Genomic DNA, 15473 nt, shown 5'->3' on the forward strand with positions numbered 1-15473 from the left:
TGTGCATATGCTTCCCTCTTACTTTTTTCTCGCAACTACCGCTCATTTTGTTTTCAAGATTTTAGGAACACTTCCCGTGTGAACGTGGGTTGAGTTGCCACGCAAGCCGGTATTTTCGCTAACCAAAGAACGCGATTTCTCGATATTGTTAATTTGATAATCTTCATTCACGGATATTTCAGTATTTTTGATGGTTCCTTGCCCAAACGTGGGCTTTTTCGCCCCCCCCCCCCCCCCCCCCCCCATTGGCCTTCCAGGCAGTTTTGTTCCAGCGACCAACCTTGCCGTATCTGTGTTGGCTGTTGTGCGGGCACGGGAAACGTTCCGCCACGATGCACGAAATAAATGGCTTTGTTGCAGAGCAATGCTGCACGTAAACAAGCATCATTTATAGGCGCATCAAGTCAAATGTTTGATACTCATTGTAAGGACGCGGGGAATATAAATATGGAGAGAGAAAGGGAGCAAATCCACAGTACTGCGCAGTGCAGCTCACAGTTCGGCTTTGTTGCATACGCACAGTGTGGGCAGAGAAACACCCTTTACAGGCGACATTCAATCAGAGCGCGAGCGCTATCATAGGAGAGTCGGTGGTGGTGGTGGAAAAATGTTTTAAGTGCTGAGCACTTTGTGGGCTCGCCTTGTCGTCGTAGCTCGCTAACGGTCGATGCGACTGCCGGAATCAGGAGGCGCAGCGAGAAAAGGGACCCAAGTACAGCCTAATGTACCGTCGTAAGGGGGTCACGCTGAGGCTTCGAAATCCACGAGGTTTAAATAGCCATAACCGTTCGAACCTCGTGAACCGCTGGCGCTTGTCATACCTCTCCCCGTTGTTTAGCGCAATGAAAACCGCAGGTACATTTCAGGCAAAATCTGTGTATATAACCGGCAGCCTCCGCGTTCATTTAGTTAGAAACGCTCGTTGGGTTGGTTTTTACGATAGTAAGCGAAAAAAGCGGCCGCGCAAGAAAAAAAAGGCCACGTTCGAAATGACGCAGAAAGGATCCAACCGCGCAAAAAAAAAAAAAAAAAAGTGGCGGGCTCGAAATGATGTACAGAAAGGCTCCAGCCACGCAAGAAAAAAAATTACACGTTCGAAATGACGCAGAACAGCTTCAGCATATGAAATTAAAGCAAGCACAAAAGAGAACAGAACTCCCGCTGGCGCAGTTTCAGGCAGGGGGCGCCCGAGCACTGCGATGTCGGGAAATTTGAAATGTATTGGGTGGCAGCAGTGAGTGGATAACGGCGCTGCAGCCCATTATGGCGAATCACTGCTCTGCACTTCCGACAGCTTTCACATTGAGTGGAACGGCTTTAATTTTTTTATTTGAGCCGACAAAAATAAATAAATAAAAGAAAGGTGGGTGGCCTCTTCTGAGTTCAGAAAGCCGCGAGCGACTGCTGCTGCTCTAGCCGAGAGCTGGTTAGCCCGCACTCCCACTGCTCCGGGGCGTGGGAAGGGAGGTGTTCGGGTGGTCGGCGCATGCCTATACAAGATGGTAAATCGTACTGGGAGTACGGCAAGTTGGGCAGTTGTAAAGGTATGTAGTGGGGGATATATGGTGAAGAATATGTTTCCGTGTGGAGTCTGCGCGATATTCGGGCGTCGCAAGTGTTGAGGGAGGGATGAGGGGGTGGGTAATGGCGGCGGCACTGACGGTAGTGGTGCAATATATCCGTGTAGCGACTGGAAACGGGAAGGTTGGAGGAGGGTGCTGCCAGGTCCCCCGCCCCCGATAAGAATGCCCGGAGTAGGATATCGCGGGCAGCGGCGCGCGCCGCTTCATTACCTGGGAGTGAGGCATGACCTGGGGTCCATACAATTTGGATGTAGGGCAGGGTCTTGATTGTCTGGAGAAGCTTGAGGGCGGGAGGTGAAATGCATCCGGCCAGAAAGTTTCGGCAAGCTTGATGAGAGTCAGTAAGGATGGTTACGTAGCCGGTAGGGGCTGGGGTGGCGGCGAGGGCTATCTATGGCTGTCTCTTCGGCGGTAGTGGATGTCAGGATGGAGAACTGAGGGAAACCATTGCATCGGCTCTTCGGTGCGAGTAGGTTGCACCATCCGTGTACCGGGTGTCGGGTTTGTTGGAGTATCGTTTCTCCAACAACCGTGCTTGCCTTCGACCCACGTTGTAAGTAAGGCGCGGAATTGGCGAGAGTTTGATGTGTGTGCGGATTTGGGGGGACATGCGTTGTGGTACAAGTAGGAACGGAACGACTCAGGTGTGTCAAAACGTTGCGGCCCGTGGGGGTGAGGGATAGGAGATCGAGCTAGCCGACTTGCCGTGCTTTTAGGCGTTCAGACAGTGATGTATTGTGGAGGCCGAGTCGGAGTAGGTGCGTGGTAAGAGTGAATGCAGGGAGTCCAAGAGCAATTTTGTATGTTTTGCGAAATAGTGCGTCGAGTTTGGAGCGTTCCTTTGGTTTCAGTTGGACGTACGGTGCCCCATGCATATATGATGCGACTTATCAGGACCGCACGAATAAATTGGCAGGTGTCTTTCTCACGGAGGCCGTGGTGCTGTGTGCAGACTCTTCGGATGAGGTGAGTGAGCTGCGTGACGGTTAGATGGAGTTGCGGGAGAAGAGCGGCTCCCGAGCCGTCGGATTGCAAGGGAACGCCGAGAATTCGAAGGTGGTCACTTGCGGGACGGGAACGGAGGATATGTGGTGACGGACGGGTCAGGGGTTGGCTGTGGAGGACGGCCGCGCGTGCTTGCGCGGAGAACAAGTAGTGCAGATTTTTGGGGTGCACAGGTGAGGCCTCGGTGCTGTAGATGAAATTCGAGCGTGTAGTCGATGGCTTGCTGTATATTGTCTTGCTGTTGTCCCGCCGATACGGTGTTGGTCCAGATTGTTAAGTCATCAGCGTAGAATGCGTGGTGGAAATTGGGGATTGTTACGTCCAGCAGCTCGGCATCTTCCAGTGTTCGGCGTAGCGCGCGCGCGGTGCTATCTCGTGATTAGATCTGAGCGCCCGTCTGCGCGACGGTGACGTAGTGTGCGCCGGCTTCATAAGCCGGCAGCCCGATCTGTGTGTACTTCTTCTTGACTTGTACTATGTGCTGACGCCAGTCCATGCGTCGAATAAAGCATTAAGCTTGTGCTGCCGTGTCGTCGTGCTCCCATCATTTCCAAACCCAACAGAGATTGCGGAGAGTTTGGCTGGAGGTTGAAGGAGGGCAATATTGAAAAGTAAGGGGGAAATGACGGATCCTTGAGGGTTACCTTTTGCTGGCGTGTGGAAAGGGTTAGATGATATGGGTCCCAGGCGTATTGTGGCTGTCCGATCTGTCAGAAAGGCTCGGACGAAGTTATAGGTAGCCGCTCCACAATTAGTTGTTTGAAGGCCTCGCTAGATGGCCTGGTGCGTGACGCTATCAAAGGCTCCTTGGACGTCAGAGCGAGGTTGGTGCTGAGCTGGGTTTTGCTTGGGTTATCGATTATTTGTTCCTTTATTTGGAGGTGTACGTCTTGAGAGGATAGCTGGGCACGGAAGCCGAACATGGTATGGGGATAGAGATCGTTGTCTTCGAGGTAGGTTAGGCGACAATGCACATGTTCGATCAGCTTGCCCAGGCACGAAGTAAGAGAAATCGGCCAGAGGTTGTCGATGGTTACAGATTTGTGGAGCTTCGGAACGAGTTTTATGTCTGAATGCCGCCGTTGTTGGGGGAGGGTTCCGGCTTCCCAGTGTTTGTTAAAGAGGATAAGGATGGATGAGAGAGTTTCATCGTCTAGGCTTCCGAGCGTTTTGTTTGTTATGCGGTCTTTTCCCGGCGAGGTGTTGCGCGTCAAGCGGCTGGGCGAGGGCTTGCTCCAATTCTTGGATCATGAAGGAAGCGTCGAGATCGGTGTTAGGAAGGCCAAGGTACTGTAAGGTCGTGGGAATTGGCGAGTTTTCAGGGGACGCAAAAAGTTTTGTGCGGACTCCATCAAGCAAGTGGTTATGTAGATGCGAATGGTTGTGAACGAGTCGTTGTAGCTGCTGCTGCGCCATTGTTTTGAAGGGTTTGGACCCATAGGCACGCATACACTTTTTATGAGAGAGTCGGTTGCAAGAAATATATGCGTGTTCTCTGAATTAGGCCTAGCAAAGTGTTAAATTCCCAGAAATTGATTGATTGATTGATTGATTGATTGATTGATTGATTGATTGATTGATTGATTGATTGATTGATTGATTGATTGATTGATTGATTGATTGATTGATTGATTGATTGATTGATTGATTGATTGAACGTGTTCACTGGCTGAAATGATAAGGTTGATTTGCCGTTTTATAGAGCGTTGTCCAATAGATCCCTGTGGGTGTCGGCTTCTATCAGCGAGCTCGTTGTTTGCAGCGCTTGACGCGATGCATCGGTCTTTTTAGAAATCTCTGTTCGATTCACTTTCCATATATATTTCCCACATAGTCACGCGGGCGTCGTTCCGCACAAGGCGAAGCGTGGGTGGCTGTACTAACGCGCGCTGTGCAGACATCATGTGCAACGCTCCACATAAAAAGAACAGCCAGCCGGCGTGGAAAAGTCACTGCGGCAGCGGCTGCTTCTAAACCGACACGACTTGAGTTCGAAGTTCGAACTTGAGCTCGAAGCCATCGGTCCCGGCGGCGTTTTCAGTGCGAAAGTAATATATGAGCCCAACTCGAGATATTTCACGCGAATGGTGTGAAAGCTCATTCGTGAAACCTCCTGCATTTTCATGTTTAGGAATCGCTTAAGCAAAGGTTGATTGATGCACAGTAGAGGTGTATACGGTGTAGGACGACGCAGGCATGCGACGGCCCGACGTTAGGCCTGCGTCACCCTTTGAGGCCTAATATGTCAACCGGTACGCGTAGATCGATGTACAGTGAGTATTGCGTTACCTGGAATTGCGTAAGGCTCAACGCGAAGGTTGCCTATCGTCAGTCCTGACTTCATTCTTTAGGGTCTCGCGTCGTCAACCGGCACAAATATACGAATCGTACTCGCCATACTTCAAACCGCGGGTACCAGTTGATGTTGCAAGACCTCAAACCCAAACGTTCAGGTTAAGCTCTGGCGCATACCTGATAGTTGCTACTGTTATTCTGCTATTCCAGCAAAAGGATACATTCCGGATTTCAAATGCCCGCAGTGGGGTATCGGGCGATGTTTTATCAATATAAGTATACGCCGCTTTCGCAAGATATGCGGAAGTTGGCGCAGTCACACCGTCTTCACGACAAGAACGGGCCTCAAAGACGGACAAAGGCGAAACCAAGTTTTCTAGGTAGTAGATCACTTTTAAAAAGCCCGTTTCGGTAACGCCAGTACAGACACAATGTGCGCGCAGGGATTCGGCGCAGGTCCCTCCGCTGGCCAACACCTCGTTGCGGCTGTCTGCGCGCGAGCTACGATTGGCACGAGACATCGACCGCTACTTCCGCCAGGAGCTCATCTACAAGCGCAACCACCGCATGGGGGACAGGGTGCTGCGACTGCTCAGGGCGAACCCGGGCCAGAGCTTCTTCTTCGCCTTCGGAGCAGGTGGGTGCCCGCAGGGCCTCTTCCTTTGCCCCCTGCTCTTCTTTTTGAGCCTCGCTCTTTCTGCGAGCCTTGTGGGAAGGGAATATCGAACTTGCATGCGCAGCCGACTGCCCTCTGACCCAGCGCAGAGTGGTCGTTGTGCAGATGCTGCGAATTCTTGCCACGCTGAAGCTGTCTGTAGGGGCTTCGACGCTGTTGGCAGCTGACACGACAAAATACATTGACACACCACGCTCCTATTCGTGCTTTATCGAGACGTTTCTAAGCAACTTTGCGAGTAACAGTCGGGAAGTTTTTTGCGCGTAGAATTATTTTGCACATTACATAGAAAGTACATAGCTAAACCGACGAATTAACAAGTCCTACGTTGCAATTGCTTCTTATAATTACAATTAACAATATAGAACTGCCTTTTCAACTGCCGGTTGTGCAAGTGCATGCATGCGTTGAAAAGTATGTGTGGGCTAATAAACAAACTTACCATACTTAAAAAAAAAGTTAATCGAGCTTGTCGTTCGGGGTTTGCGTGGTAAACGTCTGGCGTCAAATACTGGCTCGTGCTCTGCAATACAAATTAGCGCAGCGCCCAGTTGCAGTAATTAAGCTTAGTATTGGCAGTTTATTAAATAACACCCGTAGCTCTCCATTATTTTGATATCTGCGAGCTGTAATATTTTATTTGCGTGTTCTGGTTGACATTCCCGTGTTCGCACTGCATTTGTATACCACTGAGCAGTCAGACTGAGAAAGGATAATAGCTTCGAGCGTCGGACACGCACATGAGTTTGGCAAATTATGCACGAGATTTTGTAAGACGATAGTCTGTCTTGGAATACCTGAACTTGGAAATATTGCTCTGTCTGTCTGTCAATCGATTCAGCCTCCTGACAAAAAAAAAGAGAAAGAAACGAGAAAGAATGCTTGAACACATACAGGTGGGAGCATTCCAGACTACTTGAACTGCTAGCATGACTCATTCATGTCCACACTATTGAGCGCAAAAGAAACCTCCACCGTATCTCAGGCAAAATGCAAGTGCAGATGACCAAGAGTACCAGCGCCCTTGCAATTATTAGCACTGTGGTATGGGTCTGACTCTGACGATCCTCCTCGCGCGGCTGCCGTGTAGACGGCGCCGGCGTGAGAGGCAGGCAAGAGACAAAGGCAACCGACGCCAACCTCCAAGAGGTTGGTATTCCCAAAACCCTCCCCTAGCTGGCCTCGTCTTCTCGGTCATCGACGGGTCCCGCGTTGCTCGAGCGGCCGGAGTCGTTCGACTCCGCCGCTACCGGTGGACGATGGTTGGTCCAGGCTGGAGGGGAAGACGCCGGGTCGCTCCGCCGCCGCACGCCATGTTGTTCTCGCTCGGAGCGGCCGCCCGCCGCCGCCGAGCGCCACAGCCGAAGCCCCTCGCTCTCCGCAGCCGCCCCCCCCCCCCCCCCCCCCGCCGAAGTGACTGCGAGCTCCCCGCTCCCGAGCGCGCCGGTGGCGCCATCTCGCGACGCGCAAGCGAACCCCTCTACTCTTGTCGTCTTGTTGCGCAATCCCGCGCAAGCCGCGCGGCCCTCCGAGCGCTGCCGCGTACCGAGTCGGGATCACGGGCAGCCACAATTCCCACAGCACATATTCGATTGGTTTTTACGATAGCAAATAAAAAGTTGGCGATGCTAGCACTAAGTCGAGCAAGGCTTGAACCATAGCGAAGCTGGAGGGTTTCTTTTTATGTGAGGACCCACCACCACTCGTTGAATTAGGTTTGAACTTTTTTATTTACATGTTCCGCCGTCGCTTTTCAGTGTGGTAGTGGTATTCATCGTTATATCCATCTATATCGCCGTCTTTCTCATGCCTGACTGGAGGGCCCGAATCGTTTTGTCCGCAGGCTTTCACGTTTCGCCCAAAGTGGAAAGCGTGAGAACGCGGTAGATTCGGCGGCTACCGGCTTTGCGAACTGGGCGTCTGTAGCGCGAGCTCTCTTGTGCTGCCCCCTTGAGGTGCGGATGAACGTGAACAGTTTTCTTGGTATTTTTTTCGAGCGCCGCGGGCAAGCCTGGACGACCCCAAAGGCTCCTCAGGAAACGCGTGCGCGGTGAAGGGCGAGAGTAACTATTACCCAAGATTGTTTGATGACGCTGCACACTGCACACATTGCGGCCAGCAACAACAGCCCCACTGTTAAAAACAATTGCGTTCAAGACGTTGTCGAAAAGAGGCGAGATGAAAGCAAAAACTAATCAAAACAGCTCAAGCTGCTCCGAGCTCGAAAGAACCAAAGGTGCCAACAGATAGCGCGCTCGCTCGGATCGCGTGGGAAAATTGAATTCAGCAAAGCTTCATTGCATTCATCGCAGGAAGGCCAGGAGGGTAAAAGAAAGAAAGGTGAGGGTGTTACGTGGCAAAAGGGCAGAAGACGAAAGTCTTCTTGCGACATTCACAGCAAAGCAAACAGATACGCGGCCAATTTTTCTGTTCTCTTCAATCACAGGAACGCTGTGCCCGGATGTACCATTTTTCTCGGCGTCCTACGGACACAAACAAAGGCGCGTACAGCGCAAAAGGGAAGGATGGGAAGGCGGAAGAGGCTTTTGTCTCGCACGCTAACTGGGGCGAAAAGACAGCGTCGGGCGCCAAGCGACTTCGGGAAGCGAGAGAAAAAAATCAAACAAAGCAAGCTTTGCACGGTCAGCCAGGCGTTGTGAGGAACGGTCGCACGCTCGGACCGCCGCATCGCGCTCTCGCGTTCGTGGATATCGTCCTGGCCGCTCTGCTTCTCGTCCAACGACTTTTTTCTTTATGTCTTCATTAGATTCGTCAGCGGATGACGGCGCATCTCGTATGCGTGCAGAACAGGAACCGCATCCACGCAGGCGCGCTCAAAGACAACTCCTTCACAAAGAATTTGTGGCTTCACCCAGTGCAACACTCCTCACACCCTCTCCCCATGTGAAACCGCGGCGGCATTCAATTGTAGGACTTCGAATAAGTTTAAACGAATAAAGAAGGGGGATACAGGGATATTGAAAACGAGCAAATTGAAGTAAGAGAAGCTAAGCAGGCAAGGGAAATAAAACCGAGGATATAGGACCAGAGAGGAAATTCCTTCCGGCGCTGTAACTTGCTTCCGGGGCATCATCCGTGAATCGTGCTTGCTTTTCGCGCGACGAGGTTTAGGAAAGCAGAGCGGGAAATGCGCATTCGCGTTTGTTGGTGCTTGGCTAAACTGTCTTCTCAGCTGAAAGAAAAAAAAAAAAGGTACTGAGGCCAACAGGAGAACGTGAGCAGAGGGAAACAAGTATTACTTGTGGCGACGGACGGATGTCGTGGAATACGTTCGCCGCAAGCTCCTCCCCACTTTACCCCCGACCGCGGAAAAAAAAAAAGAAAGAAATTAAAGACGTTTTGACATGAACGGTTGCAAACTCGGTATCGGAAACTTGGTTTTTGTGAGTGAATAAATTAAAACAAAACACCAAAACATTAATTTGATAGGAGTGAAAAAAAAAAAAAAAAACGGCTGCAATGCGGGCTGCCCAGAGCGTGCAGCTTTGGCGAGCTGCAACGGAAAGAAACTCTGGTTGTGGATTGATTTCCAGATAGGTCGGTGCTTTGGACTCCCTCCAAAATCCGGATGTTCGTGGATCAAGGGGCTTAAAGGGCCCTGAAACGGGGCTGACTAGCAGCTTCCTTTCCTTCGTGCCCTAAGCAGTGAGAAAGTTATAGCCGTGGTTATAGACCGGAAAGGTGACATTGCTGAAAACGGTTTTGAATTCTCTGCTTTGCCTTTGCGGAGCTGTCGATTAGAGCGGTTATCAAATGCACTTATCGCTGCAACTAAAAGGAGGCCGGCCAGTGCAGTGTCAACACACTTCTTTGCAGTTTTATGTCCACTCTGGCTAGCGAAAGGATGGTATCAAACTGAACACTTCTGGTTTGTCGCAGGGTGTCAGAAGAATGTTTCGTAGTTGATTAAATGACGCGATGACAAGACATTAAGATTAAACTTAGAGCAGCGCTTAAATTGCACTTCGCCACTACCGAGTTTCCCAAGTCTACATACTGACTCGTATTTAGTGCGGTTCGAATGCCTGTATACAAATTAGCGCTAAAATATTTAATTTTTGCAATGGGCTCGCCGGCTCTGGCAGATATTCTCTTCCGCTGGCTACAAAAGCAAGGAGAGAAGATACCGCCGCAAGTGCATACTCGCTCTCCCCATCTGCTGAGAAATTTCCTTGCTTAGATGGTATGTGGAGTTCAGTGTCTGCGTGTGCAACACCTAAAGTGTCACCCTGAACTCCCTTAAAAAGTGCTCACCACGGGACAAGATATTTTCACACTTATGGGATTAGCGGTGCGAAAGAAAAAGCTAGGACTGCCTGATGCAAATTCGTTCTGGCGCGCAAGCACGTCTAATTTTGCTGATTAGCGTCTCAAAGCGGGCCCAAATCTCAGCGGCCTTGAGTCTGAGCGTGTGTGCTCAGTCGCGGCATAAATTCCTGCTTTCGGACCTCTTTCGGTTCATGGCACTCTATCACAGGGTGACGACACTTCTGGGCGGCCTTCAACGCGCTCCACGCCTCTTTCGCAGTGAGCACGCTCGCCTCCCTCTTCCCCACTGCTTCGTTTCTGCGCCCATGCGACCCCTGCGCACTAGAACTCCTCCGCGTTCCGCACTGCGCAGGCTCGGCGCGTGCCTAGCTGTTCTATCGTTCGCTTCCCCTCTCGGCGTTCTACTATCGCTCTTGCTTCAAAGCATGCGCCCAGGCTGCAGTCGATTTTGAGGCTTGGCACACGCGACGTGCGTGTACTCGCGGAAGAAGAGGCCGCGACTACGGATGCAGCTAGGTGCTGGCGCCTCGACAATGTTACGCGCGCTCTGTCTGCGCAGGCCACTTTCTGGGAAACAACACGGTGCTGGACTTTGTGCGGCAGGGCGGCTTCGACATCGAGCACATCATGGCCACGCGCAGCATACCAGAGTAAGTGCCAGCCCTGGTGGACCGTCTCCCGTTGCAAGGGTCGTCCCTGTGTTTGTCGATTTGTACTTGGATGTTACGAGTGCTGCGTAGTCGGGAATGCCGTTACGGGCATTTCCACCTACTGTCTGCGGGCCTCAGATAGCCTCCGTTTTTTTTTCTGATGTACGGACACCCATATATGCAGCCAGAGTATTCTCGCCGTCGTAATAGCAGCTAAAAAACTTGGTTTCTCCTTTTTGCATTTGATTGCCCCATAAATACGTACTAATTTGAGATAAAATGACACTGAACACTGCTTGTAAGAGCTCCAGAGAACGCCATGAGGTTTTAGATGCAACGCATCTCATGCTCGCCCCTGTGTCCTTCCTGCGTCGGTCCGGCGTTGTCCGCACAGCTGCGCCTCTCCTCCTCTCTTCTCTCCGATAGCGAACACTCTCTCCCAAACAGCTGCGGGTCGGCGCAGCGCGCTCTCACTACGTTGCTAGGCGCCGGTGGGCGGCGCTGCGCTCGGCGCTGCGCATGTGCAGTACTCTCTCTCTCCATGCAATCGTCGAGCCCCTAAAGCGGGATTCACACGACGGAGAAACCCTCTCAAGGAGGCGGACGGATATGTGACGTCAACAGCACGTGACCGGATTATCCGGCCTGGCGGCGCATCCACACGTGCGGAACTACGCGGAGTGACTAGCAGACGACAGCGCCGTGGAACAGGTTCCATTCCCCGCCGAGGGCCACCGCCGTCGAGCGAAAACATGCGGAGGCATTTTCTTTCGCGGAGCCACCGCGGGCTATCCCCACCGAGGGGCGGAGCCTAAAACCGGTCACGTGAGCGGGTCCCGCGGGCCAAAAAGAGAGGGTTTCTCCGTCGTGTGAATCCCGCTTAACTGTGCACTTTACGGACCACAAGGCACTCATTCTCGTCTGCAATAAAGACCGTACCCGAGCATACGTGCACTGCATGTGCATTGCATGGTGAAAATGGAAAATTACGCCCACCTCCCCTTCATACGATGGAAAACGCCAATGGAACCCCCCATGAGATGCGTTGCATCACACCAGGGTTCCCGCGAGGGGAGGTGGGCGTATTTCGCTAAAACATTTTTGACCGAGTATACTCCATCAGGCGCCGCTTTAATTCCCTGGAGGACTGGAGTGGCTGGTACTCCATTATGCGCGCATCACCGTGGCCTCCGAGATCACCCCGGCGCGCGTTTTGCGCGCGGGGTGATCTTGGAGGCCATGGCATCACTTTTGTACAAATAGTTTTGTCCGCGTGCATGTCGCGTCGCTTTTGGCGATGTTTGTCATGGAAAGCGTTTAGCTAATTCTAACACGGCAGGCGTGCCGCTCAGAGCTACGCACGATTCGAGTTAACCTGACTCAGTCGGAAATGTTAGTGGTTCGCAGACTCGCCGCCAATTCGTGGGTCACCTTTTACCCACTAGTGGCCATCACTGGATGACCCACCTGGGTTTCCGGCCGACCACATAACCCTGCAGCGGGAGGCTGGATAGGAAGCGAGTAGAGGGATAGAAGAAAGAAGGGGAGGGGAGAAAGTAGAGTACAGAGAAAGGGGGGAGGGATAGGAGGCTGTAAATATGAGTGTAAGAATTGTGAGGGGAAGTACAAGGGAAGAGGGAAGGTACAAGGAGGAAGATATGGACATCAACGGAAAAAATGAAAATTTGGAGAGGATGAGATAAATGGATGGAGAGAGGAGAGGAGGGACTGGAGGGGGAAGTGGAAGGTAGGAGGGCTATGAGAGGGAGTAAGGAAAATGTGTGGTGGGAGAATAACTTAGGATAGGAGAAGCAAAATGACGGTACGAGGGAGAGGGGGTGGTAGTTTGAGTGGAGCGTGAGTGGAAACATGAATGGGCAGCCGACAGATGGAGATGCGTTATGTGGCACACTGGCCACCGTCTCTCGATGTCTCGCGTAGCGACGCAGATACGCGGCAATTTTTTGGGCGGCAACCACATGGCTCGTAAACGCCTCCATAAACCTTCTTCCGAGCGGTACACGTCGGCTGCGCCGTTCCGTCACGGAGAATGACGCGAAATTCGAAACAAAGGAATGTTTCTGTATCTGCTTGCTTCGTTGCGAGCGATGTCCGAAGACGATAGCGTTACTGGGCCCCTCCCCCAACTCATTTTAGCTCTCCTCCTCCATCCCCTACACCTTCACCCATACCCTCTTTCCTTCCTTTCCTCCACAAATACCCTCACCCTCGCAGTCTACCCCTATCCCTCCTCACATTCCAATGTCCTGTCTCCTCCCCTTAGCGTGCTACTCCTCCTACTCCTGTCACTCTAATTCTAATTTCCTCTCGCCCTGCCTCCCCTTTTCCATTCTCCTCATCTCTTTATTATAGAGATGTAGTAAAGCTCTCCTTCCTTCTTCTCATTGCCCCAAACACCGCCCTCTCTCCTTCCTTCACTCTCCCTTATATCTTGCATTCTATTCCTCCTCCACCTCGCCATTTCCCTCACTTTGCCTTTCCCCCACTCCCTTTCCAGTGCACGTTTTCTCCCTCTCTCTCATCAACCCTACCCACCCAACTGTGCCTCACCATTCCCCTCCCACTTTCTCATCACACAACGCCAAATGCTATTCTCCCACTGTCACAGCACAAACGAGTCAGATCATTAGTTGTATCTTGTGACTGGCTTGCTTCACCCTACAGACCACAATGATCGATAATTCGGGAACGTCATGGCGAAGCAGAGCGTAGGGAGCAACTTAGTGGCCACAGCTATCACCCGCAGAATACCCCACAAAGCTGGGTATTTGCGACTTTTCTGGCCCGGGCCCGCTTGATTGACATAGTCGAGCCTCGGCCCCCACCCCCAATAGAGTTTTAATCAGATTTTCCCCCCAATGCTGCTCTCTACCCAATGGCATAGTGCACCGACGGGCTTTTTTTTCCTGAAATAAGGTATTTTTGTAGCTGCGCTAATCACGGACCGCACGCCACATTCACGTGCGGCCCTTGTTGGCAGGGTGAAGAAGGGAGGCGGCGAGCAGAGCTCGTGGCCGGACCCTTCCGAGGTGCTCGGTGACCAGCAGCAGTCGGCGTCTGAGCAGACGGGCGGCTGGCGGCGCAAGAAGCCCAAGAAGAGGCCCTTCTCGCAAGCGTCACCATCGACAACGGCCAGGCCTCGCAAGTTCAACGACCTCTGGGTGCGCCTAGATACCACTTGGTGAGTGGTGACAGGGCGGTTGGTATCGCGGCCCCGTGAGACGAAGGCAGGCACAACGCATTAAACATGCCTGCCTGGAACAAGGCACGCGGAATCAGCAGCCAGTTTATTATACGCGATTTTCGATATACAAAGACTTGGGAAAACAGGCAGGGGAGGAATGCTGTAGAAGTAGCAGTTTTGTCCAACAAATTAGATACTGTACGCTATTGTTGTCATAGGCCTTGCAAATAACAAAAAAAAAAAAACAGAACTTTCTAAAGCGAAAGCTTTCCAAGTGGGACCAATGGCGTCCTGTTAAAAAAACTCGCGCATTTCCCCATAGACAGGTTGGCCGACCGAAAAGCTCTGGCAAGATCTCTGGACACACGGCCGTGCGTGAAGCCGGCCTTCCATTGTGTCAAAACGGTCACTTGAAAATTGCGAAAGGGGAACGGTTCTAGATAAGACAATACATAACGAAGTTGACAAAATCTCGCAATTTTTCGTTACATCCAGGTTTTCATTACATGCAGGTTTCGAGTTAAGGCTCGCGTGAATGAAGCAGAAACTATACACCAGAGTGCTGGACATCAGTGAAGGTTAACTCACTTTTCAAGGACTTGTTTCCCAGTGGAAAACTGCGTGATTTGCACTGCTTTCACACGAGCTCAGGCGAAAGCGGCAGGCGCAAATCACGCTCCACGATGCTTCAGAGGCAAGGTCACTTAGCCCTACGTTCACAAGCGTAACTTAATTATCACGTTTTCCTTCCGAAACTTTTTTGTTCCAAACGAGTGCCAAGCACCAAACTTACGCTGAAAAGGGCGCCTCTTCGCGAACTCGATGCTCACTTGCGCACTCAGAATTGTTGAGAGGGTGCCAGCTGGGATGCTTTACCGGGCGGCGATGGCACTTATTTGGTAGTCTTCAAAGTGAGAAGGTTTTGTTTTCTGGCAGCAGAACTCATCACAGATGAACCAGCACCACAGATAGCAGTGGAGATGCGCGACTACACGCCGTAAGGCAGGCCTACCGCCACAAAACTAAAGCGTCGAACCGACACCACGCTTAGACGTGGGAACGCACTGTAGTAAATTACGGCGCGGGTGTCAAAAAATGAAGTGTAGTTACTCTTTCCACCTGGTTTCTCGCTAGACAAGCGAAACCTCATGAGGGTACTACGTTAGCCATCGGATGGCGCTAGCTGCTCCATCCATCATCATCATCATCATAACAAATTTTGTTTTCAGAGATTCCATACGTTTTTGTAGGTTCTAGCTCATCAAAATAGTGCTAGTATTCAGTGAATTACTGCGCTTCGCCAGCCTATTTTTCAGTAAAAGTTCAAGAAACAATGACTGAACTTTTTGGCGAGTTCGTTACATCAAGGTTAACCGTCGCAATGCCTTCGTTACACAGAGGTCACGAACACGTGGGCTTCAATGGGGATGGAAATGGGGAATTGAAAAACTTCGTTAAATCCAGGAATTCATTATATAGAGGTTCGTTACATCGAGGTTTAACTGTACAACAGTGTATCCTCATCCCGTAAGCCATTTAGAATAGATGGTTCGTAGATGCGTTTACGTAGTGTGCGAAAAATCGTCACACGGGTTTGTTTTTCATTTGCGATTTGGCTCTTGGAAGGTTTGACGAATGATTGGATGCCCTTTCAGCAAAGGTTTGGTGCACATTTAGCTATAGTTTTGACGCACTTCTGCCGCAGTTAATTGATGGAAAAGCTTTCATGCTTTTTTCTCAACTTTCTCTAGGAAGGACTGCTAAAGCTT

General features: G+C 51.3%; 1 protein-coding gene across 1 annotated transcript in view; it reads left to right on the forward strand.

Annotated features, from left to right (window-relative positions):
• The window catches only part of LOC144163416 (metalloprotease TIKI2-like), a gene marked incomplete in the record, with an annotated part of 173637 nt that overhangs the window by 155984 nt on the left and 2180 nt on the right, over positions 1–15473 (forward strand). The window contains 3 exon segments of the mRNA XM_077694396.1: positions 5327–5520; positions 10409–10499; positions 13501–13701. Of these exon segments, the coding sequence (XP_077550522.1) occupies positions 5327–5520; positions 10409–10499; positions 13501–13701 (486 nt within the window).

Source organism: Haemaphysalis longicornis, unplaced genomic scaffold, assembly GCF_048455015.1.
Source record: "Haemaphysalis longicornis isolate Haplotype H1 unplaced genomic scaffold, Haemaphysalis longicornis Haplotype H1 scaffold_12, whole genome shotgun sequence".
Lineage (NCBI taxonomy): Eukaryota > Metazoa > Arthropoda > Arachnida > Ixodida > Ixodidae > Haemaphysalis > Haemaphysalis longicornis.